Raw genomic sequence first — 25,420 nt, 5'->3', positions numbered from 1 at the left:
AAGGTAAACAGCAGAGACATTACAAATCATCATCTAATTATTGACTAACACAAGATTAACTTTCCTGGACTGCCTCCCACCTGGGCTGGGCAGGGAAGAATCCCATTGGCTCTGCTGCTACTAATACAAATACTGTCTGTGAAAGGTCACTTTGCTGGAGCCATAGAGATATGCGAGGTGGAAAGATGATAAGAGGGAAACTCCATCTGCTAAGAGAGGGGAAGAAATGAGATACAGAAAGGTTTGTAAAAGTTTACAAGGCCAGCATGTGTCATACTATACCATGAGCACCACGCAAGAGGATTTTAAAACACATCAGGTAACACTCGGTGGTGGATACAAAGATAGGAATATAATTCTTCATGCAAACGCCCTCAGGACAAAGGCTGCATTCTGTGCAGTGCAGGTGTGTGTATGGGCACGTGTACACACAGCTTTCAGATTCCCTCCCCCCAAAGGCAAATCGGATCCAGTTTGTTCTGTATAAATTGCTACAAAACACAGGCTAGAAGAGGATCATTAGTAATGATTTAATTGGCTTTCGTGTCACATTCCAATATACATCAAGAAATTACTTCCTGCACAGAAAACTTTAAAAGGTATTTTATACAGAAACACAATTTCTTTATCCTCAGAAAATGTACAACTCAGCCAGCTGACACTTACACTTTCAGAAGAGCCCACTCTGATAAATACCAAAGAACAAGAGAAGAAAATTTCAAATCAAGGAAGACAAATGCAAACATGTCCTTTACAGGGTACAATTCAATGCACCTGGGTTTCTAACGTTCTTCTGATTTGTTTATTATTTTTGTTAACCTTTCCTTTTATCTCTAGAATTCTGAATGGCAAAGAATGACAATTTAGGAGTCTCCAGGGTAAAGAAACATGGAAATAGTTCAGATTTCATCCCCACAAAGTATATTACAGCACTGACCACGCTATTGCTAATTTTCATTGGGAGGAAAAAAATAGTTTAAAGTGAAGTTACTAGTCCAGCACGCAGATAATGAATCTATGCAAACAACCTGCATTCCCATATGGCTTGTCACTGCATTTGGTAATAATAATAACCCACATTGAGTTTAATTATTTGTTCTGCAGGAAAGGCAGACTACACACCCTCTTTTCTTAGGTTGTCTTTTGTAAACTGATCAGTAAGAAGTGCAAACACCACTCCCTGAGAATGCAGGTTGTGAAACTAGCAGAAGGGTCAGAAACAATAATCAGCACCTAGGGGAAGTGGTGTGATCCAACAAGAGGCTTTCTGATAAGGATTCAGAAGTTCACATAATTGGAGCTTGTCGTCACCCCTTTTAGCCAAGTTTACAGAAATTCCTACCACTGCTAACACTGCTTCAGGTGCATGCTTAGCGATAGAGGACTCCCCAGTGTACGTGTCTGGCTGCCTCCAACACCTGTCTACACTAGGACTCCCAGCATTTTAACACCAGCACACCATTCGAACCAGTTTCAATAGTAAGAGTTTTTTGTAAAGGTTTCCTCGTGTAGACGAGGTTAATGTAGGTGTTACAATATCTCAACTTTCATTTAGGTGTCAGTACTTATTTTAACAGTTTTGGTCAGATACAAATGATTTTATCTGCTGATTTACCAATTCTACTGTAATCAGTCTCTCAGTTCATAAACTATTAGGACACAGGCTGATTTATCAGTCTTGGAAAAATCACTATTACTAGCCCAGGCACAGAATCTACTGTCCCACTCACACGGGGCTGATACGGGAAAAACACTGGAGCCTATGTTTTCAAAAATGACTAGTGATTGGGTGCCCGACTCGAGTCGCCTTAAAGAGGCCTGATTTTCCAAAGGCACTAAACATCCAACTTCTGAAAATCAGGCCCACTGAAGGTGTCTCAAGCCAGAAATCCAAAAATCACCAATGACTTTGGAAAATGTAGGCTTAATATATTATTTGCCAATACAAAAAAAAATAAAAATAATAGCAAAACTTCTTATTCCAACAGAACTGTTCGCAGCTGGCCTATAATCATATGAGAATGATACTTGGGGAATGTTAAAGGGAAGTGAAGGAAAGTTATGGGACCTTTTCCAAAACATTAATATCTGATTCCACTTTTAAAAACCTATGACAGAAACAGGGTCACCCCAACCACTGAATGCTGGGAATGAGCCAGATATAGAGAAGGTAGGAACTTCAGCAGTTTGCCTTACCACATGCTGGAAATTAGCAAATGATGGCAAAGGAAACAAGGCAGGGATGGAGCATGAATATTAGATTTGTTCAAGACCTAGACATCAATAAAGGTCTTTTGAGGAGGGACAGGAGAGTATTAATGCTCAGTAACATGAATAGTTATCTTCATTTAGGGCCCATCAAGTAAACTATCAGTAAAGGAAATGCAGTAATGCAGAATATTGCACATATCGCAACCGTTATCAGTTATTTGAGCAGCGTTTGGTTCAGGTTTTTGTTTTATGACATCCAGTTTTTAACAGATCTCTATCCTACTTGTAACAGGATCGAAACAAATCCCGCACCACTGCATGGGCTACCACCAGTCTCCTCAGCTATGAGCACGGAAGCCATAATCCAGGATAGAGGGGGTGGGGGGGTGGGTGTGTGTGTGGGAGTGTGTGTCCCTCTCTCCCTTCGCACATGGGAAGGAGCAGGTGGAGTGAGAGGGGACAGGACAGCACAAAAAGATGAACATGAAGCTAGTGTCAGGCCAGATTTTCAGTCTCAACAAGGACATTTCTAATTTGGTGGCCCCCACTCCTGAGTGTCACAGGAACTCTGGAGGGTTTTTAATTTTAGACACAGGTCTGTGCGTGTGGAGTTTGGTTAAAATAAATCTGTACTTGATCTGGAATGTTCTCTCCCTCTCCCGCAAGTGAACTACATATCCCTGAACAGTGGCTGCAAACACTAACCAACCTGTATCTACAGCAGGCCCCAAATCAATACTATAATGAGAAGCAAGCTGGAAGTGCCCTGGAGTGCGATTCTCCTGAGACGATTGCTAGTCAGCTGCAGTGACTCCTCACCTGACACAAACACCGCATGCATGTGCCCCTGCAGAATGGGTAGGAAAGCATGGATTACAATACGGAAGCTGCACATGAACTCTCCTGCCACCAAAATCCCTGTAGTCTTGTATCATCACCTGGACTGAAACACACCTTTAGCACTAGGTGGAGAGATTGCCAGGGGGTTTGGGAAGAAATCCAGTGGTGATAATGAGGTGATTTGTGTCACTCAGTTAAGGCTTCTCAGGCAAGCATGTGTCAAGATGAGCACTTTTCACACAAACACTTTACAATTTAGATCCATCAACCCAAATCCTGCTGTTACTGAAATCAAGGAGCATTTTGTGGCCGACTCCAATGGGAACTGGATTGCAACTCCGGTTACTTTAAAACAAGCTGTGTTGTGAGATTTGGGGCCCAATTCTCCCCTCAGATATTCCAGTGCAAATCTGGAGCCACTCAATACAAGTTGCAACAGCGTAAGCGAGAGGAGAACCAGGTCCTTTAAATTTAAAGCCAGTGAGAGGGTTCCATCCTGTGAAGAAATCCTGGCAGCAGCAGGCCTATAATTAAAACTAACATTTCCAGCGGCTCTGCCTTCAGGGCAGCAATGATGCCAAAGTGGCACACCCATCTTCTGGACTCCAGCTGGCATGAAACAGGCGGCCACAAGCATGGTGGGATAGTACCATTTGGTGCTTGGCTTCCAAGGCCTTATTCCATGAACAGCCCTTTGTGGAGGAGGGAGAGAGGTGTAGTGTAGGTTAGAGAGGGCGGGGTAGCCCAGTGCACGTGAGAAAATAATGAGAAGCTGAAGACAGCTTCAGCAGATGTAGAATTTGGCCTTAAAGCAGCAAAAGCAATAGAGACTGCTGGCTTGTTAACAGTAAGGTGTGATTTGACCGGTGAATGCAGTGATTTTGCCCCCTCCTTGCTTCCCACAGAGGGTTCTCCTTGCTGTTTTACTGATAGCTTGACCACACGCTCCTGCCCTCGGAGCACAGGGGAGACATTGCAGTGTCCTGTCCTGGGCATTTATAAAGAGCTCAGTAGAGTCCTGGGGGCCAGGAGCCAGCGATTTAAGGGGATCTTATTTTTAAAGAAACAAGCAGCTCTATGATGGGGAAGGAATGTCGTCTTGTCACTTTCAGGGCAGAGTCCAACACTGGGAGACCCCAAATGGGAACTGCAGCTAGACGCTGAGAAAGTAGCATTGTATGAGCAGCTGGCAAACCTTGGATGTAATTCAATCAAAGCATTTTCATAGCCTGCAGTCTCCAACTCACTGCATCTCCTCCAAGCTGTGGGCCTGGAGAAGCCCCAGTGAGACAGATTTCCCTCGGCTAATCTATCCCTGGGGCACAGAGCTCTGGAAAGATTCATCCCTTGCCAAAATCATGCTGCTTCTCCATTCAGAAGAATATGGTTAATGCCTCTCAGGGCGTGGCATGGATTCGGCAGCTATTTTTCTGTGATGAAGTGTAGGATAATGGGGAGCCTGCACAAGACCTGGCCAAAGTTGCTTCGGGGCAGCAGATGTTGCTTCTGTCCATCTACAGTCTCTTCTTGATGAGCTTCTCCAGTTTTCGTATTCGGGAGGACTCCTGCTCAGGTGTGGGAGCCGTCAGGGACATGGAGCTGGTGTTCTCTCCCCCAGAGGGAGGGGTGGGAAGCCTCTGGCGGAACAGTTCCAACATACTGCTTTGCTCACTTCTCTTTAGGCCCTGTTAAGAAACAAAAAAAAGTGGAATTACAATACACAGTGAGAGCACTACTGAACCTGGACAGTGGATGCCGGAAAAGAGCTACTGCAGACCCAGGTTCAAATCTCAGTCTTCTCTTCCTCCCCTGCAAGGGCAGGATACAGCCACCCCACTGTTCTAGACAAAGGAAAGCTAAGCCTGAAGCCAGGGATTGAACTCCCAAGTCAGTAGGTAAAGGGAAAGCAGGGTAAGTGGCATCAATCAGTAGCAGCTCTCCAGGCTTTCAGAGCAGGGAGGATGCATTTGTTCTGTAAATTGCCTTTTCATATTTCAGAAGCCCCACACATTTCTACTGAAACGGTTGCCAAGGCATTCAGATTTCTCCAGAGGGGGACTTTATTAGAGGACAATAAATTCTGCTGGGTTGGTTCTAACCTTCATGTCTAATATCTTCTGGAAAGTGTCTGTGCTGCAGTCAGCAAGGAGTTTGATGTAATTGTCAACAAACACAACAGGTGGCTCATGAGGGGCCATAACCACCTGCAGAGAGAGAGAAGGGGGGGGGGGGCATCAGACACAAGCTATGAACATATAAACCCACCAACCAGCTATACAAAGAGCCATAACAATGGTGGATGGAGAAGTTTCTCCTGACATGTAAGTGGAGCTTCTAAAAGCCCAACTGAAATTCATTAGGTTGAATTATCCCCTACACAACCTGGCATCTGCAAAGGATGAAGAACCGTTACCGTTTAAACTAGATTCAGGCAGAGGGATTCTGGAGAGGAGGGGAATGATGCACATTTTACAAGAGCCAAAAGTCCTGCTCCAACTTTACCTGAGTAAAGGCAAACTCTTCTTTTTAAACAGCAGGATAAATCTTTGTGCTTTAAAAGAGCAAAGCTATGAAGGGCTCAGGACAACAGTCTCCTGCTCACTCCCTGTGCTTTGTCCTGCCAACAATCTCCACACAAAAAGAAAAGGAGTACTTGTGGCACCTTAGAGACTAACCAATTTATTTGAGCATGAGCTTTCGTGAGCTACAGCTCACTTCATCGGATGCATCCGATGAAGTGAGCTGTAGCTCACGAAAGCTCATGCTCAAATAAATTGGTTAGTCTCTAAGGTGCCACAAGTACTCCTTTTCTTTTTGCGAATACAGACTAACACGGCTGTTACTCTGAAATCTCCACCCAGACTTCCAAGGCCTTTCACCCAGAGCCCAAAGCAGAGTTGTCTTACAATGGAACTGTCTGGGCAACATGCCAGAGACACTGCTGTGGGTAGCTTGCGGTATCCATGTAGAACAACAGCGTACAGTCTCGTCTCATCTGTGCAAACCAGTGGAACCTACAATGGCTAAAGAACGGAAAAGAGGCCATACACGCTTACTTTTACTGAAAGGTGCGAGCAAGTTAGTAGGAGCAAAGCAGCGATGAATCCCAGAGCAGGGAGGAGTGATGGGTCCCGTTTATGAACTGTCAATTGTTACTCAGAAGCTGAACAGATCCGAGAGGCTGCAGGGACTGCGTATTGTGTTGAAGCTGTTGTAGGGCTCTCCCTCCCAGCTTGTGGGCTGGCAGGCACTGGGGGTGGGGTTCGAAATTTCATTTTATTAACCTGGGAAGCATGAGTCTCTTCAATACCACCGGGAGAAGAGCCATGAACGTGGCACTGGTGAAAAGCCCCAGCTGACATCCTCTGCTCAGGACAGGCAGCATGTGCACAGTGGGAGCCCAGAGTTCCCCCTTGCTGCCCCATCAATGAGCCTCAACCCTAACCTGAATTGCTTATTACCCAAGCTCCCTTTCCACTGTACAGAGCAGACACAGTATCCCGTCGGGGTAGCAGGAGAAGATTACGTCTCCATCATTCATCTCCCCAGGAAAGCACAGTTTAGGGTCACTGCTTCACACCAAGGGCCTGCTTGTCACTCCATTTCAGAGCTAGGCTGCCTGAGGAAGCTACTTGAGACAACGATTAGGGTCAACATGGGGACAGTGGCACCCCCATGGATTGGGATCAGCGAGCAGAACTGTGGGGAAACTCCACACTGGCTTTGGGGCGATTTCAGCTAACGAGTTCACCTCCTGAGCTGCATTGTCCCAAAGCTACCAAATCTCCAGTGAAACCATCTGAGGGGGAAAAAGAAGGTTTCACTCAAAAGCCGGGTCAGGTTCATGTTCCTGGTCGGGATTGGTGCCTGAAGCAGACTAGTTTCTCATGGTTTTGGAAGGTTTGCCCAATTCTATTAGTTGACCAGGCTACTGTTGCTTTACATACCATGAAGTGAGCCACGGATATCAGCATTGGTGGGTTGTTCGAAGGCATCTGACATTTAACCCCATGGTCTCTGAGTACCCAGAGTCACTCCACACCAGAGCATGTTATTACATTACTGACATTAATGGCCCCTCTATCTCTGACAAGGCTCTCTGGACATATCTGTATGCAACACTTCTCCATAAGAAGTCCCAGTAGGAGAGGAGTGCAAACTCCCTCACAGCACTCCAACACATCAACACCACTTACAAGTTAAGTGCCCGAGCACAGATGCCAGGTTCGTGGATGTGAGGAGACTGATTAATAAAAAAAGAACAGGAACCACTGACGATTGGATTGTTTTGGGTGCATAAGCCAACCAATTAGTCCGGTCACCAGTTTATTACCGGGACTGTGGGCTCACAGCGGGACTCTGGTGAGCGTGGTGGTATGAAATATGGTAAAGAAAATATTGACTAGAGGGAGAATAGCTAAAGGTTCCACTGGCACTAAAGGACACCCTCAGCGTCAGCAAAAGTATTTTTACACACTAGCACTGACAGTCTGTGCTGTCTGAAAAGCAGACCTGCGACTAATGCAAGGTCTCTGCATTACATGAATAGTTGCACTGCTATCCTGCATTGCCCAGAGGATCTGCGGATCTGCTGCAACGTCAATACAAGTGTCTCACCACTTGCACTGGCTTCACAGCGTGACTGACCACGCCAGTATGATAAGGGGGGATAAAAACCTTTTGTTTTGTCTATCTAGAGCATAAGCTCTTTGGGGAAGGGATTTGCTTTTACTACGGTCCTGTGGTCGCACAATGGAGCCTTGATCTCAGCTGGGGCCTCTACGTGCGGTGTCGCTGTCATACAGTAACTAGTAGTCTTTTCTTTTCTTTTGGTTCAATTGTTTTCTGAATTCAATACTATTGTTTTAAACTTTCTAGTCTTTACTGTCCCATGTGACTCTGACAAGAAAGGAAATTCAGATTTAAAACTCCTACCATGCCCTTAGCCTGGCAAGCATGTGTCGAACAAACCAATTCTCTGAGCCAGCAGGCAGCACCGAAGTGCACAGGGCTGAGGACAAAGCGACTGCCTTAAAACTGAATCCACTCACTTTCCTCTTCCCTAGTTTAAATTAGACTCTCATTGTTGTGTTAGCTTAGCTTGGATATTATAACTGATCCCAGCTCCCACGGATTCTCGCACACAAAACCATCTGCACTATTTTGTTAACAAACAGAAGACAGCACCATCCACAGGAGATATGGGAGGTCATGACCTTCAGCACTGCTGTGCCAGCCCTTGGTATTAGTTCAGCCTCAAATCTGATATATTACTCCAAGGATACAACAAGCTCTGGTGTTTTCACATCAATTGTTCATTTATAGTATGACAAAAATTGTTCTTGGGTCATTTTACAGTCACGGGCTTCAAAAAGCGAAAGAGGACCCCACTCAACAAGGTAATGGAGCTGTGTCTGGACTGGCTCTCCTGCTAGACAGCAAACAGGTGCCACCACCCCACTTGGCTCTCGCCAACCAGCTACGCGTGAAAGTCTCCAAGTAATTTTAGCGGTAGCATTTGCTCTGAAGCATATGGGGAGGGATTTTTGAAGGTGCCATAGGGAATTAGGATCCCAAACCCTATTGTAAGTCAATGGGATTTGAGTGCCCAACTCCCTGATGTCCTGGAAACGCCAACCACACCATACCAATGTGCACATACGCGCATGTATTCTCGGTAACGTCGGGTTCCAAAGAAATGGCCCCATGGCAGTCACACTCCGAGTTTCCAGGTCAAGCAGACTCAAAATAAAGAATCTTGAGAGTTACCTTCAGGATCATTTCAGCCCGCGTCATGCCCTTCACCACTATCTTTGTGTAGCTGGCAGGAGCCTTCCTCACCACCTGGGACCCAATGGAAGGCAGATCCAAGAGAACCATCTTCAGAGAGTGAGTGTCCAACAGCAGCTGTAATAGTTAATCGCACTCTGCTGTTATACTGTCCCCAGCTACTAAGTGTCATTAGCAGCTAGAATGCCACAAAGTCTAAAAGTTAAACTCTTTACAATCCCAGAACATCTTGGCATTTACATCACTGTTGGCACAGAAGGAATGAATCACCATGATGGAGCCTCAAAGGACTAGTCCCCTCAGTTGGGGTATATCAGCAGATCTGCCCTGACCTTAATGGAGCCATGGTGATTTACGCCAGCTCAGGATCTGGCTCACAGCATGTCACCCATTTGTAAACTGGAATGTTAACTCGTTCCTAAGACCAACTCAGTAACACCTTGATCCCTTTGCCTCCCAACCTCCAATGCTATCCATTGTTCTGCATTCACTCAAACACTAGTAAAACTACAGAACAGTACCTATACTGACAGCTACCCACCTAACGTGCTGCACTCACTGACTCAGTGTCACTCTCCGTACAGTGCATGTGAACTTTCACTAAACTGGCCTCTACCAACACTTCAGGCAGCATAATGGGAAAAGGGCTGCTGCTCAGCAATAGCTAAACTGGAAAAGGTGCCCTCAGCCAGAGCTTAATTACCATAAATCCTTCAGGTCCGAATTAGAAAGCAGGATGGAGACCAGCCGCGGAGCAGAGACCTGAGTCATTTGGGCTGTATTTTTGCTTAACCAGAAGTGGAGCACAATTTGATTGGTTAACATGGGACAGGAAACACTCTGGGTATTCAGATCCACAGCTCATTCCTGCAAAGGGGCTAGAATCAGGCGGAAGTGGGCTCCCCACAACCTTACCAGTGCTGCAAAAATCCCCACAATAGTTAAGGACGTTTGTGTTATGGTCCTAAGCACACAGAATTTAGTTAACATATGAAGGCTATTGGACGTTAGTTAATATACTTGGGATATTGATTCCAAAGGGAGTGGCCATGGCAAGTTCACCAGCTCAAATGTGGACCAGATTAAAAAAGGGACACTCTACGATGGCTGTCTCAAGGCGTGTGAGAGATGAATTGATGGTCTCAGTTCAGTGGGGACAGGATTCCATATAATAAAAAAAAAACATGTTCACAAACATGGTACTGGTGCCTGGATTTGAATACAACTGCTGTTAAATAGCTGAGAAACTCCCTTCAGAGATCAGCAGTAGCAGTAAAAAGCAGCACTATTATGGTAACGTTTGCACCAGGGGCCAGATTTACAAAGGTCTTTAGACAACTAATGATGCAGATAGGGGCTTAGTGGGATTTTCAAAAGTGCCTAGAGCAGTTAGGCACCTGACTGCCATTGAAAATCAATAGGAGTTAGTCACCTACCACACGCACGTGCTTTGGGAAATCTCACTAAGTGCCTATCCATCTTTGTCAATCCAGCCCCAAGAGAACAAGCATCACTCAGAATGAAATGGATTCAGGGTATAGATCAAAGCCTAACAGACCTGCACTGTTCAGTTTGCATTAGACAACACAGCGATCAGAGAGCTGAAATGGACAAGTTATTCCATTACCCTAATAATTAAACACACAAATGCACTGCTGGTAATGGGCTAATCACTTTAACCACATGGTCATTCAGAAAAGCTCCAGTGACAACCTGGAGTCTCTAATGATGTTTATTATACAAGATAACTAGGAATTGTACTTCAGCCACTTGCTTTCTATTCGGGAAAGCAGCAGGAGTTCAGTCTTTACACAAACACAGCAACATCTTTTTATTTTTTAAAGAAAGATCCTGTTCCATTTCGCAAAAGCCTGTTGCTCAGAGATTCTGACTCCTTGGCAGCCGGCAGCTTTGAAGACATCCATCAAAAGTTCACTGTTCTCCCATCTGAAAGCCTGTCCCATTCAAGCCACGTCTTCAAACAAAGAGCAGTGGTGTCCCAGCCACCAGACAGGTGTATGAAGATAGAAAAGCTGAGGCGACAGACCCAGCACCTGCACCCCGAATGCAAAGATAATGCAAACTCTCCCGATGTGTCCAGTCATTTGCATTCCCTGATACATGGCTACGTATCAAAGTTCACTGTTTCAGTATATGTCAAAGATATTGACAAAACCACTTGCTTTCTTAAGGCTGCTATTTGCTGTCTGTTAATTTTGGGGCTATCTAGGGAAGATACAGAAAAGAAAGGAGACAAAGAACTGGGAGTCAGGAGCTCAGAGTTCTAGTCCTGAGCCTGCCATTGGCCCCACTGTGTGACCTTAGACAAACCACTTCAGTGCTTTGGTTTCCCCATCTCTAAAACTGAGAATATTGTGGTGCGGCTGAAATGGTTTGTAAAGCACATAGAGATCCTGAGATGAAAGGCATTTTATAAGTGCCACAGCATTTTTCATCCAGCAACACCCCAAAGGGTTTGCCAAGCTCCATTCAGCAGCCATTCTGTATCAGCACCACCACACCAGAGTGTTTTTTAAAGAGAGAAGTATCATATCCATCTGGAAATACAAGAGGAACTGCAGGAGGCAGAATATAATTGCCCACACTGGAAATTAGCCAGGACACATGGCTTAACATCAACTCCTGACAAAACTGCCATGAGATCTCTGATTGTCACCAGATTTCCTATCAGAATCCTCAGCAGGACCGCCACTTTACTTACGCTTGAGATGAGACACACTCACAGCCCATGGGATGTACAACACTGAGCATTTTCATTATAAAACCTGTACAAAAGTAGGTTACGAATTCATGCAAACAAATTTGCTTTGGGCTGTACCTTGGCACAAATTCTCAGCCTTAAAAAAAAACAAAAAAACAAAAAAACAACAGTTTGGCTGCTTTTAATTACACAAGAGTTAAAAAAACAAACAAACAAACCAGACAGACATTTACTGGTTTTAGAAGCACATGGATTAAGAGTAAGGTCAGGATTTTTAAAACCCACTAGTGAGTTTGAGTGCCTTAGATTTTGGATGTCCAAACTGAGACATTTTAACTGGGCCTAATTTTCAGCAAGTGGGAGTTCAGTATTTTCTGAAAATTAGGACCTTTTAAAGGCGGTGCACTCAAAATCGAGGCATTCAAAGTCACATCCTGACAAATATTATTTCTCTTCCAATTCCTTTCTCCACCCAGAACTCTTGAACTTCCTCCCTTATCCACAGACTCTTCCTCTCAGTCTCACTCCCCCATCACAGGCCCCATAACATCTAAAAGGACTCCTCAATCTTCTTTTCCCTAAACCCTTCCCAACCAGACCTTCTCGCTGACTCACGGCTGCATTCATCCATCTTGAGCCACCAGACCAGTGTCAGGCCTCCACCTGCCTGTTTAAAAGCTTCATAAAAAGCCAAGACCCATCAGATGAACACTAACTTATGCGTGCAGCTGGAATTTCCATGGCAAGCTCAGGTATGCAGGATGGAGAAATGCTGCAAAAAACTGGAAAGAATGCTGCAAGCACCTGTAAAAAACCACAAATGGCACCGCTGGGAGCTACACCTCTTAGCCCCAGGCCCTATAAAGGATGCTATTTTTTCTTTAAACTACATTCACAATAAGTCGTTCACAGCTCCAAAGTCAGTCATGGTCTACTGCAGCAATCCACGCTTTTGTGCAGCATTTTGTTCCCCAAACTGCTATAAAAGGAAATACAAACAAGGATGTACACAATCCACATTCTAACATCCTGTTTGAACAAAACATTAGCTGGGAAACAAACTAACAAAGCCAAGGAAAGACAGAAACTTCTTTCTCTCACACTTCCATTATTTTTCTTAATCTTACTATTATTACAGCACGTTCATCAGCAACTGATCTCAGCACCTTGGTAGAACAGGGTTCATTCTAGCTGTAACTCAGGAGTCCAAGGCTTCTGCTGGATTGGGTTACAACTTTTACATTATTTAAAAGCCACTTGGAGGGTGTTGCCTGGACGTTTCACTGTGAAACATTCCCCCATGCCTCAGCTCCCACTACTAAATACAGACACCTACACAGGTCAGGGGCTGTGCACCTGAGAAGCTTCAAAAGCCAGGGCGGCTACTATAAAAACGGCCTCCTTTTCCTTTAACATTAGCTAGTCTCTCAGGAACTGTTCTGAACACCATCAACACACCCCTCTCTCTCTAGTTAAGATTAAATGAAACTTCTTGTTCTCAAGAAATCAGGTTCTACCGACTAACTAAAATAACTTTACAAAGTCACACAATATTTTCCCTGTTATGAATCCAGCCATGTTATCATGATTCGATTTCTCTCTCAAAAGACGATGAACTTAAAAACCTGACAGACTCTGCATTTCGGTAATAAAAGAAACCAAGAGAGCCACTCTCCAGAAGATGTTTGCATCATTACAAATCTTCTAGCACTTAGAAAAGCAACAACCAAATGAAAATCCAACATTCCTAACCAATCATCTTCATGGTTTGTTTGCCATGGCCATGTCTGGGGACCAGGAACAAAAACTAATACGAATGCTATGGATATACGACTGCTATGGATATTGACTGATTACTGAGCACTACGAGGCAAGGGCAATCATTCAGAACTGAGCTGCTGGCATTGAGTTGGAGGCAATGTCAGGACCTGCTCAGAATTCTCACCATCAAGGAGGCAATGTTTGCAGCTGAGCTTCCTTTTCCAGGTTGACAAACCAATGTGCATTGGCACCTCTCTAGACTATTTGCTATGCAAACAGCTTTGCCCTCCCACTGTGGCTGCTCTTACGCTGCTTTTCAGGCTTTAAATGACTGGATTTGGAAAAGCCACAGCAGCCAACTCATTTACAGTTGAACTGCCACCTGGCGCCTTCTGCATCAATTCCTTTTTCAAGATCAGACATTTATATGAATAATAGATGAAATTCACCATTGCACAGGGCCCTCTGCACCATTTAAGCACTGTGTTGGACCAAGTTTGGAGGCATGGGGGCACATCTGGTACAGCTATCCAGGGATGGCTCTGCACCAAGCCTTCTGATGATGTGGGCTAATCACAGAGCATCCTCTGGTTGTGTTCACAGGACTGCAGGTGGACAGCACAATATGTGGTTGTGGGAGGTTGGGTGGGTTACCCAGGGAGGATCCTAGACACACAAACTACCTTTATTTCCCATGAGGAGATCTGTACTGCCTACAGTACTTTAGCCATAAATAACATTTCACTCATCGCGCGTGCTTTTCACCAGGCTCTTTAGGAGCATTAAATCTCATTACAGCACCGTGAGGCAGGTACTGTAAGCTTCACTATCCTCATTTTATGCAAGGATAATCTTAGGTCCAGAGAAATGAAGGGACTTTGTCCCAAGTCATTCAATGAGGCAGCAGCAGAGTTGGAAACAAAATCCGGGAACCTGAACTCTTCCCTGATCTAACCCTAGACCACACTGCCTACCAGCGCATGGCAATCTTTCGTATCCCACTCCCCAAAATGTATCATGACATCACTGATCAGAAAGTCGTAAAATCACCATTGAACACTTATTTATATTGAAATTCAGACAATGTATCACCCGCAACACCCCACTTCTTTAGCAACAAATGCCCTAGTTTGGTGCAATTTGACACAGACACTAGGAAGCTGAGAGCTCTACAGCAGGATGTAATTAATTTTTCTCACCTGTTCTGCCCCCACCATGCTAATCGGTTTGCACTTGAACAGATGGTTGATGAACTTGGGAATGAAGGAGCTGCGGAGAAGAAGAGTACCAAAATTACATATTTGAATTTCAATATTCAGAGTCACATAAAATCTTAAGCGAACCCTGTGCAAAATAAATCAGGGTTTCCATTATGGTACTGCAAGTGCATACAGCTCTCAAATGGATTCTGAGCATACAGTATTTTTTTAAATATACAAATAGGTTAAGTAGAGTTCTTTTTCTTTAACCATGCTGATCTAAAAGTTAATCTGGAGGCCAAGTACATGTTATATGTAAGTATTTCTGTAAAAATGGAGCAATATATTATAGTGTCAGTTGAAGTATCAGTTAAGTAAGTTATCATACTACACAATAAACATCAAAACACCGGGACAATAACTGTTCATGGAGTGGAAACATCTTTATAACAAGAACCTATTCTGTACAGGATATAGAAATACTATTTACATAAAAATAAGTATTACAGAAGTACCGTGAGATTCCCACCAAGATCAGAGGTCCACTGTGTGAGGTGCTGTGTGTATATACATACACACACACACACACACACACAGAGTAAGAGAAAATCCCTGTTCTAAAGACCTTACAGTCCACGCAGGTAAGACAAAAGGTGGGAAGAAAGGCAGCTTTACTATCACATTTTACAGCTAGGGAAAGGAAGCTGCCAGAGTTTGTGTCACATGGTCAGTCTTTAGCAGAGCTGGGAACTGAATCCAGATCTTCTGAATCTCAGTTCAGTGCTTAAACACAAGCCCACCCGGAACAATGGAACAATACATGATAGAACGTAGATTTTCTGGGTTAGGTTTCTGTTTTTTCTTGATTTTAAGTTTTTTTTTTGGGGGGGGGGGGTGATTTTTATAATGGAAAAAGAGCTTCTCTCCTCTCCCCTCCTTGAGAAGGGAAGTCTTATCAATGTTAAATGTGTTTTCCTTGTCAATCTGGCACCCTTTGAAGCCCCATGCTCCCAGGGATGGTCTCCCAGCAGGTGGATGGTTATTCTAGGGCCCCTCCCTACGCTGACAAAGGGCTACATCTGGGTATATGTTTCGCGGGTGAAAAAAGCTGTTCTCAAACGTTTGCTTAGGTGGGATCTCACTGATTGACCCTTCAGTCCAAAAGACATGGTTAAGGTATTATAGTGTCTATGCCACAGTGTATCAAAAATAAAACACACACAAAAGACATATTATGTCTATATTTCAGTATTTTATGCATGTCTGAATTTTACACATGTTGACGATCAAAAAGGCCAAGCTACACAGGACACCACCCAGTTACACTACCCCGGCAGTAACACCCTCATTAAGGCCCCTTTACACTGCCAGAGTGATGTAAAGGGGCCTTAAAGCAAATCGGACTCAGGCCCACAATATTCACCAATAAAACCAAAGGGCCGCACTAGATGCATTCAGTAGCCAAACTCAAGGAGAGTGGCTAGCACAAGCAAAAGGAAGTTATCTAGACCCCGATGAGCAGCTTGGTAGGACCACATCATTAACGTCCCCTTTTCCTCTTATTCGCTCATTTGTAATTTACTTGGCTTCCTTCACCTGGCCTCCATTTGGCTGAACACTTGCATGTCTCATGTTTCCGGTCCCATGTCTGGGACCCAGCGACAGGTTTAGACTTTAATGGCTCAGTCCTGTATTTTGTTTGAGTTGGTCTGTTTTCTTTCCCCTTGCAGAAAGCTCCACTTACTGCAGTGACTGGAATTCAGTTTGGTTTTCCCTTTGCATCTGTCAAGCTATTTATTTCCATCCCGCGAAGGAAGCAGCCTGGCCAAGACCCTCTTTGTCCTGCCACCAGTTATTCTCACCAGGTAATTTCTTCTTGCCCTCACTCAGGTCAGAATGACACAAGGTACATGTCTGCAGCCCATGCAAAGCACTCATTAAATGAGCAAAAAAACTGAAGGCAAGAAGCTTTTTCAACAGAAGAATTTTCTCCTCTCTCTTTTCATGGCCGTGGCCTCTCACAATGAATAATCTTTGCCTGGATGGGAGGGGAGCCTCAATGGGGAACAATTTTAAAATCATTACTGAGAACAAGCTCCAGGGCTGCCCCCAAATGGCTTTCAGTCTGGCCACATGAGAAACTAGCCTTGGCAACACAGCATAAACAACAGTAGGAAAACAAACACGAGCTTCTACTGCAGGAAAGCATTAAGGCAAAGATGAAAGTTATCTGTCTCATAAGTCTATTTTTCAGGTGTATAAATAAATCCCAAAGGCCAATTAGAGAGAGCCAAGAACAGCTGGAGTTTATGTGAGCCTATAAAACGGACAATCAGTAGAAGTTCTGGCTGCAGCAGTTCACTGCAAATGGAGGAGCGTGCAAGATTACGTGCATCTTTGATCTCACATGTAGGTCTAACCCAAGGGCAGGTCTGGTGCTAATACTTCCACATTGCATATGGGAGACAGTAACATTGCTTAATTCTGCAGCATTTCAGGTAGGGAATCCGCATTCACATGAGCCAAGGATTCCCCCTTTGAGTTGTCCAGCCAAAATCTTCAACAGGGGAAGCTTTGCTTAGTGTGAAAATTTCAAGGTGTCAGAGAACGGCCACCTGCTCTCCCCGCAACGAGCACAGAACGGAGGAGGGAGTGACCTTTCCATCCCGGATGCTGCCTGTTACGTTATATTATGCCCTGTCTAACTGGAATGTCCAGCAGGGTGGGCAAGATGAATGACACTACCCCTCTTCCATGTGTTGGCTGGCAGAGGCCATCAAGAGTGCTACAGCATGACTGAGAATCTCAGCTCATCTGAGCTTCTTGTCTCCGAAGACCTAGACAGCACAATTCCTAAAGTTAGCTCCAAAGCCCGACTCCCCCACAGCACGTGTAGGCAGTCCCGATAAGAGGAATATATATTTATTCTACTATATATTCTCTCCTCATGGTTTAAGCACTTTGAAAAATGTGCTCCACTGTACTCAGAGATCTACATTTTAATGCCACAACTCATTTACAGTTTGAGCTGTAAAATCATATCCAAAACACTTTGTACAAGCAGACTAGTCCCCAAGGTAATAATAAAGCAGAGCAAGACAGATTAGGAGCCTGAAAACAGAAACCACAGCACTTGAAAGGCTCCCATCCAATAGGAGAAGCTTTGCCAAGCTTGTGCTTTCCTAATCCCTTGCACTGATAATGCATTAAACACAATACCTCACTAAGCAAGACAGACAGAGAGATGCAACCACAGTACATTTGTTTTAGAGATGACGACCTGCTACAGAATGTTGTTCAAAGCATCCAGCTGTTCTTGAGTCACTAGCAATAGAGAATCACTTAGGTTTAAATAACCTTCTGAAGTTCAGATCAGCCGCTCTCTCCGAATCAACAAGATTTACTCCAGGCTGCTTCAACACTAGCATATGCTGCCTGAATGTCACAATCTTCTTTCACATAATTCTGCTCACTGAATGCCTGATCAAAGTCCCTCCAAGTCATTAGTTAAATTTGCACTCTAATTATCCACAACATTCTACTGTACTTAGCTAACACAGAGCCAATCTGGGGCAGAGGAAAAGAGGATTACCTTTAAAAGCCTTACCACATGCCAGGGTTTCTATCCCCCCTGTTCCTCAGTTCCAATCTCCTTGCAACTTCCAAAGGTAGGTTGAGCAAATGTCCATACAGATGTGCTATATTTTTTATTTAATAGGGAAGTGAGTTAGGTACCATTAAGAATGTAAGAGAGGGGTTCATTTGTGTTGCTCTTAAATGTCATCTTGAATTTCTACTACACCAGTCTAGGGAGCGTGAGTGTCTTGGTCCAAAAGGGAAAAAATGGCATACACTGAAAGACACTTCAGGTCCCTGGTGAGGAATTTTCTTCCTCCAAATTTGGTTCAAATTTCTTCAGCTGGTTTTAAGTTTAACAGCTTTAGAAACTCTCTCTCCCTTGTGGTCCTGTAACTCAAAACCAGCCCTAGTGCAATACAATTAGATTTAAGAAGTTGCTGCCGGTGCAAAAAGATACAGATGTTCACACACAAAATGCAAACAGGATTTTCAGCATTGTGTAGCGCATAAAAAGGTACAATGTCTACTAGACAGACGAGCCTATAACATTAATACTCTATGGATTGAGAGTCTTAAAGACACCCAGATATGGATAGGTATTAAAACGTCACATGGGTGCTGAGAAAGATCAAGGTATCATTAACTAGTGTACTGGTTCTGTTTAGAAGCAAGTCTTACAAAAGACTTCAAATGTAAATACTGGCAAAATCAACATCATCAGGAGTACGGAAGAAGCTGAATTCTCACATATAGGGCTTGATCCAGAGCCCAGTGAAGACAACAGAACTTTCTCTCAACTTAAAGAGACATTGGAGCAGGTCCACAGTTGTATTCAGAGGTCTTTTGAGTGGTAGTTTTGCTGTTTTCTAAGGTCTACCAAGGAACAAACTTTGAACCACTCACTCATTCCAGCTTAGATTTGAACTCATCCCAGATGGGAGAGCTGGGTGCTTTATCCACAATTCACTTGGTATGTGCTTAGCAATAAAGTTTAAAGGGAGGCAACTAAGCCAAGGTATTAAGACTGTGCCGTGAACAGCTGAGTAAATGGATTTTTCATTTATCACCATGATAGCTATATAAAATTCAAGTGTAACCACATAGGAGGCTTATGCGCAATAAATTTTCAGAGACAGCGTGTCGAACAGTGATTATGGGCAGTATCATAATATGATTTATCAGTAACTGCTCCTTAATGCAAACTACTGAGCACCCAGAGACAGAAAAGGGAGTGCAACTCTCAGGCCATCCGCCCTGCTACAGAAACTTATGGCTCTCAAGACATCCCACTACATCCTTTTCTGCTGAAGTAGAAACCGAAGCTCTGATTCTCACAGCCACACAGTAACTGCAAGTCTGTACAATTTACTTTGGAGAGATTAGCTTATTAGAACTGAATTAAATGTTTAGGTATTTTTAAGTATGAAATATGGCACGTGCAGTGTTCCCCGCTCACGCCTTCTGCTGGGCTGGCCATGCAGAACTCGACAGCCAGTAGCTGTAGCTACCACGGCCTTTAACAGCTTTTTCCTGGGTCATAGGCCTGCAGTGTTTGATTGGTCTCGTCGAAGAAAAGGGAGTTTAAAAGAAATTGCCCATAATCCCTTCAAAGGTAATTTGGCTCTAAGAAACAGGGCTCTAAAGACTCAGAAGCTAGGATTTTAAGGGGGGGGGGTCTAAGAGAGGTGGGCACTCAACTGCAATGAAAATCAGTGGGAGCTGGGCCCCTAACTCCAAAAAAGCCAGCCTTATTCTCTGCATCCCACAACCACTATTAACCTGTTTAACACTGACAGGCCAGGAAGCAGATCATCACAATGGCTCCACATACCTGGAGTACATTTCCAGTCCGTATTGATCACTGTCTTTACACAAATAAGCAGCTCTAGGAGGATTGTGCACTGTGTATTTACTTCTAGTTAAATGCAGCTTCACAGCCTGCTGATTGTTTAAAAAATGTGTTATTAGAAGGAGAAGAAGAATTGTCATGAGAGTTGGGAGCTGGTACAGGTTTATACCAAGGAAAAAAGAGATTCCCATAACGAAGCTGAAGTGCTGAAAGCTTTTAAATATCCACCAAATGCTGATGGTCAACCTCTTCTGCACTGGGACTCCACATTCAGACACTCAGAACGGGTCTTTTGCAGAGGCCCACCCCAGAAACCTCTGCACTTAGAAAGCGGTTCTCCAACGATCATTAAAATAGTTTACGGGCTGGTCCGGGCATGTGCGAAGGAACCAGTGCAGACGACTGAGCAAATTTGCTTCAGCAGGACACTCAAGACAAGGAATGGAAGCACCTCACAATCTCACTGACAGCTGCAGGTGACCCCATTCCTCTAGACTTGGGAAGCTCTTGACCTATATGTCAAAAGTCACTGATATAATGTACTAAAACGCAGGTACATAACCAGACTAGCAACAAGCAGAATTACCAGAGAACCCTGGGACAGGCAGTGACTTACTTGGCAAATTTAATACAGAACTGAGTGAAGTATTTTCTCGTGGAGGCCAGATTGTCATGGATGATGGGAACATTCTGCTTAATATGAAGGATAACAGACGTGACATAAGGACTCTGGTCACCAACATGCTCCACATTCTGCCACTGCATCTGCAGGAGGGGGGGAAGAAAAAAAAGACCTCTTACTTCATTAGGCTTTAGACAATGTAAAAATACACAGCAGTGTAGAGTACTGAAGTGAGCACTGGCTTTTTCCAATCCAGCCTTTACAAAGATCTGTAGAGAGTCTCCAGGAAAAAGTCATCATAATTCTTTAACCAGGCAGCCCTCTGTGTCAGCTGACTGATGACCAAATCCCTGGCAGAGAAACTGAGACCTGTTTTCTCATCAAATTACAGTTATTAGTGGTCTAAGAACCATGGAGCCCATTGAACAATAGAGAAGACGTGAAGAAAGAAGAGCTAGAATGGCCCTAATGTATCAAAATACAGAGTTGAGGTGGGAATATGTACCAATGCTTATGGGTGGTGGAAGGATGTGCACATGTACATGGGTAGAGCACAGGGATAAACAGCTTTTGGTGTAAGTCAGGGGGACACTCCAGCCTGTTTGAAAGTTTCTTTTCAACAGCTCCCATAAATCCTGATTCTGGCCCTTTAAGAAATTGACTGCAAGATTGGAAAAAGGCTTGACATCTGTATCGAAACAGGAACATTAACACGGGTTAGGCTGAGGACAGCTAGATGGAAAAGAGATAAAAAAACCAGTGCAACTCAAACATTCCACATGAGCTCAGCTGACAGCAAACCTCATAATGTTACTGGTGTGGAAGGCTAGAATGCAAGACTCCAGCTCATCCGAAATGCACATATAAAACTATACACCAGCAAAAGAATAATGACTCCATCCCCCTTCTCATTTTCCTATACCTTCAGTAGAAGTACAACTGAATAGCTGCCTTTAGTAAGAAAGACGTGTGACTGCTTTGACAATGTTCAAAACATACAGCAGAAACCTTCTGAAACGAAGTGAACAGCTGAGGTCTTGAGGTCCCTGGAAAGACATCTTTGTTCACAGCAATTTCCCCTGTGGAGTAAGACCGTCCCGAGAGTGCCGCTTAGTGCTCTTACCGAACATGCACATTTAATGAGTAACAGTAAGCACTCATGATTCCATGTTGCATTATGGTTCCAGGTAACCAGTTAGCACTGCAGCCCTAACGTTCAAGGAAGCCATTAAGATGAATTATGAATGACCAGAACAACAGAAAATCAGGATGGAAAACTGCACGTAGTTTGGGGGGGGAAGAAAGATACAACTATTTTTGTTTCCTTTGAGGGATGCGTTTGCATAGGATCTACCTTCACACTTGCTTGCCTAAGCCCCAGATCTGTGTGTATGGCGTCCCTGCTATTTTTAATCTTATTACAGATGCTTTGTTCCATATGACTTTCCAGATTCAGCTCCATGCAAATGATGAGGGGCATAGGTGACTTAGTGGGTTAGAGCAGCCAAATCTCCAGTGTCTAGTGGAAGAGTCTATATACGTCCCATACAAAGCCTTTTTCGTTAACAAAACTGAAGAGAAACACACATGCACTCAGTCGGTAAGAGGGACATTTTTCTCACTGCCTGTTCAATAGTTTATAACTCTTACTCTGCCAACCTCCCATTGGAGGGATTGTTCAGACTAGTCCAGCTGCTCTTCAGCTGCTCACAGCAACCACCACATCTGAAGAAATACACCTCGTAACGGTTTCCTTGCCACACTTTCACACATTCCCAGCACCACAGCTTCCCCACCGATGGTAATTTAAAATGAACGCATGGTCAGGATATACAAAGCACATCTAGAAAAACCATCAGAGTATTGCTTACCGATAGTGCAACACTTTTCCCCCCTGCTGTAGACAATTTGTTTTGCTGGGTTTCATTCCTAAAGCAATTCTGATTACCAATCTTATAAAAATGTAAATTAAAAATTAGCTGGGTGCACGCAATTTTCAATAGGACAACAGTAGCTGTAACGAAAGGAATAGTGTGCACACATACTGAAAAGTCATCCAAAGAAATATGAACCCAATTTTTCTGGTAAAGGGTAACTTTTCTCCTGTCATTTTAAATTTACTCTTCAGGACTCAAGTGTTTTTTCCATTTGTGTTTGTCTTGGGATATCCCCAGATAGTTTTTGACTGGTATTGTACATAACCAACCAAAAATATAAGGTCTCACCTCATATGTGTGAGAGAGAGGAAATGTGACAATGTGAGAATAAGGAAAGAGCAACTGAGAATTGCACGGATAAAAACGTACTGTGCTGAGGGGTTCTGAAAGGATCCTTAAAAAAAATCCCGCTAGCAAAACTCGGGTGGTTTTCTATGCAACTAGAGCTGCAGAAGTCCTTGCTTTTTATTATATAAATTTGTAACAAATGTTCCAATGAAGGCAGTTCATGTTACAGCCACGTGGTCACTTCATTGCAACAGTGTTTATTTTGCAAGTTTTGTTCCTTTTACTGAGAAACGTTCAGCTTTGTGAATTATGTCAGCACTACAAATCACACCTTTTCCGCTGTATGCAACTTTTCCGCTGGCAGATGTGTATTAGGAGTCTTAGTTCAGTGTATATTCGATGCAGACACATGCACATACCCTTGGGCAAAGGGTCTCTCCAACTCCTCACACAGGTCACTCCCTATTTGAAGTCTCACTGAGTCTCTTCTCATTTTCTGCATCCAAGTCAAGTTTCTTATCCTCACTTTCAAGACTGTTTCCCATCTACTTTTCAGCTTTCACAATGAGGCCATCAGCCATTGGAGCAGAGACACCTTGTCTAACTGATCTAAGGTACCTACCATCACATTGTTTCTGGTTGATACAATAAATCTCTCCATACCACCCAGCCCCATATGTTCCTTATACTCCTAAGCCTGTCCCCAAACTACTTTTATCTCTTTCTCACTCTCTTTACATCTTTTCATGCTACTTCTGCACCTAAAGAGCCTTCCAAATCCAACTGCAGCCAACAACTTCCCTCTCCTCCTTCAAACCCACTTCTGGCCTGAACTCTCCCAAAGGACTGCCTTCCATTGGTGTGTCTACACATTCTTGCTATTTAACTGTTAGTCCAGTGTATCTTTTTTATCCAAGGCAGATTAAGCTCTTGGAAAGTGCTGTCTTTATGCCTTTCTGCAGCACCACATACACTTGGAGCATTCCACTTATAAATACCACCTCTAAAACTGAAGGGCCAGGAGAAATCATCATAAAACGCAAGTGGTGTCCCACAATAGCTATGGAAGCAGTTATTAAAAGTAACTAACTACCTACTTAGATGCAAAGATGATACATATTTTGGAAGGTGGAGTCCTATCTTCACTTAAGATTTGCCCAAAATACTTAAGATAAAAGAAAAACCAGGACCACTTTTGTCTGACATGGATATTCACATTATTTATTTTCCGTGTGAAATCTCTCTACGAATAATGAAGCCAAGATATGCTTCAATGCTTGGGTATTTCATAATTCACTTCTATTTCTAACAAATTCTTTCCCAAGAAAACAGCCATTTTTCAGAATTAAAAAGAACCCAGAATAGTCCGCCTCACAGATTTCGGAGGGTTTATCTACAGTAAAAGATCTGAACGAAGGAAGAGCAATGGCTCTGGAACAGACATGTATTCATATTATAGGAAAATAAGAGTGGATTCATAGGCACATCCTTCATCCCTCCAAAACAGAATGAAATTTTACTCTTCCAAATGTTAACATCTTTGTTATTCAGCTGGAAAGGTAATAAATAGGTCTTGAGAAAGTAAAAAAAACAAAAACAAACAAATCGTACATCAAATCCAGCTCTTTCAAAATTCCAGTGAAACTCGCATACAAGCAACTGCCTGCCTGCTGCAAATGGAGGAATGGGTGTGCAAACGACAAGTATTTACTTAGCAAGTTTTGCAGCGCTTAGCTTGTTTATATCCAATCATTCCCATCACATGGATTTCATTTTGCTGGTGTTCCAAAGACAAAAATAAATGGCCGACCAGCTGCTGCTTTCCCAGTCCTGTGGTTTTGCTATGGTATAAACAACCCAAGCTCAGGGATTCGGACGAACTGTCATAGTGGGGGTAGGAGCACCTATGGGTCTGACAGAGCACATAAGCAACACCTGAAGTGCTAATCCCCTCCCCCACATAGTGCTGTTTTCCTGGAAAAATTCTCTTTCCACTTGGGACATGTACAAATTCTGTTAGCAGCTGCATTCCAACTCACACTCTAACATGGGGGTGGAGGGTAGTTGCAGCTGGAATACATCACGAACCAGAGTGCTATTAAAACTTATGGCAGTTGGGAAGTAAGTCGATGCTACAAAATGGAGACCTATGCTTAATATTTCTAACTGAGAGAAAACCCAACCCATAGTTCAATCTACTTTCATCGTCCTCACCTCTGCCTAAAGCAACCTGGGCTTTTCACAACACCGTAGCAAGACAAACACAGCTCTACGTTTCAGCTGATGAGCAAAGGAGAACAATGCAACTGCCACATAACCCAAAAGAGCTGGTGACTCAGAAAGAAAGGTCGGGCTTCTGGCCTCTCTAGTCACAGTGCCACATGCCACTGGGAGCATCAGAGAAGTGACAAGGCACAACCCAGCCCTATACTGCCCTTTGGGTACCTCCAGACAGACAATTCACAGGCCAGCATTAGAAAAGGCTTGGTGAAGCTCCTAGACAGAGGGTGTGGAGAGGAAAGTGACACACAGTGCAAATGGCATTTAGAGCTAATCAGATTTCTGCCAATCTCAAAGATTCCCACAAGCATTGAGAGCTAAAAGGAAGGACAGGGATGAATA

At 43.7% G+C, this 25,420-nt stretch overlaps 1 protein-coding gene across 4 annotated transcripts in view; it reads right to left on the bottom strand.

Annotated features, from left to right (window-relative positions):
- Positions 1-516: 516 nt before the first annotated feature.
- The window catches only part of VPS53 (VPS53 subunit of GARP complex), an 89,820-nt gene continuing 64,916 nt past the window's right edge, over positions 517-25,420 (bottom strand). For 2 of the 4 annotated variants that reach the window (XM_073315574.2, XM_073315575.2), the window contains 5 exons: positions 20,568-20,716; positions 14,524-14,593; positions 8,821-8,958; positions 5,151-5,255; positions 517-4,736 (listed from right to left, as the gene is read on the bottom strand). In XM_073315574.2, coding sequence (XP_073171675.1) covers positions 4,566-4,736; positions 5,151-5,255; positions 8,821-8,958; positions 14,524-14,593; positions 20,568-20,716 — 633 coding nt within the window. In that variant the 3' untranslated portion in view covers positions 517-4,565. Of the gene's footprint in view, positions 4,737-5,150; positions 5,256-8,820; positions 8,959-14,523; positions 14,594-20,567; positions 20,717-25,420 lie in introns of those variants that run through there. The other 2 variants (XM_073315576.2, XM_073315577.1) reach the window with 2 other exon arrangements.

This window comes from Lepidochelys kempii, chromosome 17 (genome assembly GCF_965140285.1).
Source record: "Lepidochelys kempii isolate rLepKem1 chromosome 17, rLepKem1.hap1, whole genome shotgun sequence".
Taxonomy (NCBI): Eukaryota; Metazoa; Chordata; order Testudines; family Cheloniidae; genus Lepidochelys; species Lepidochelys kempii.
This window is presented reverse-complemented; position numbering and strand designations above follow the sequence as displayed.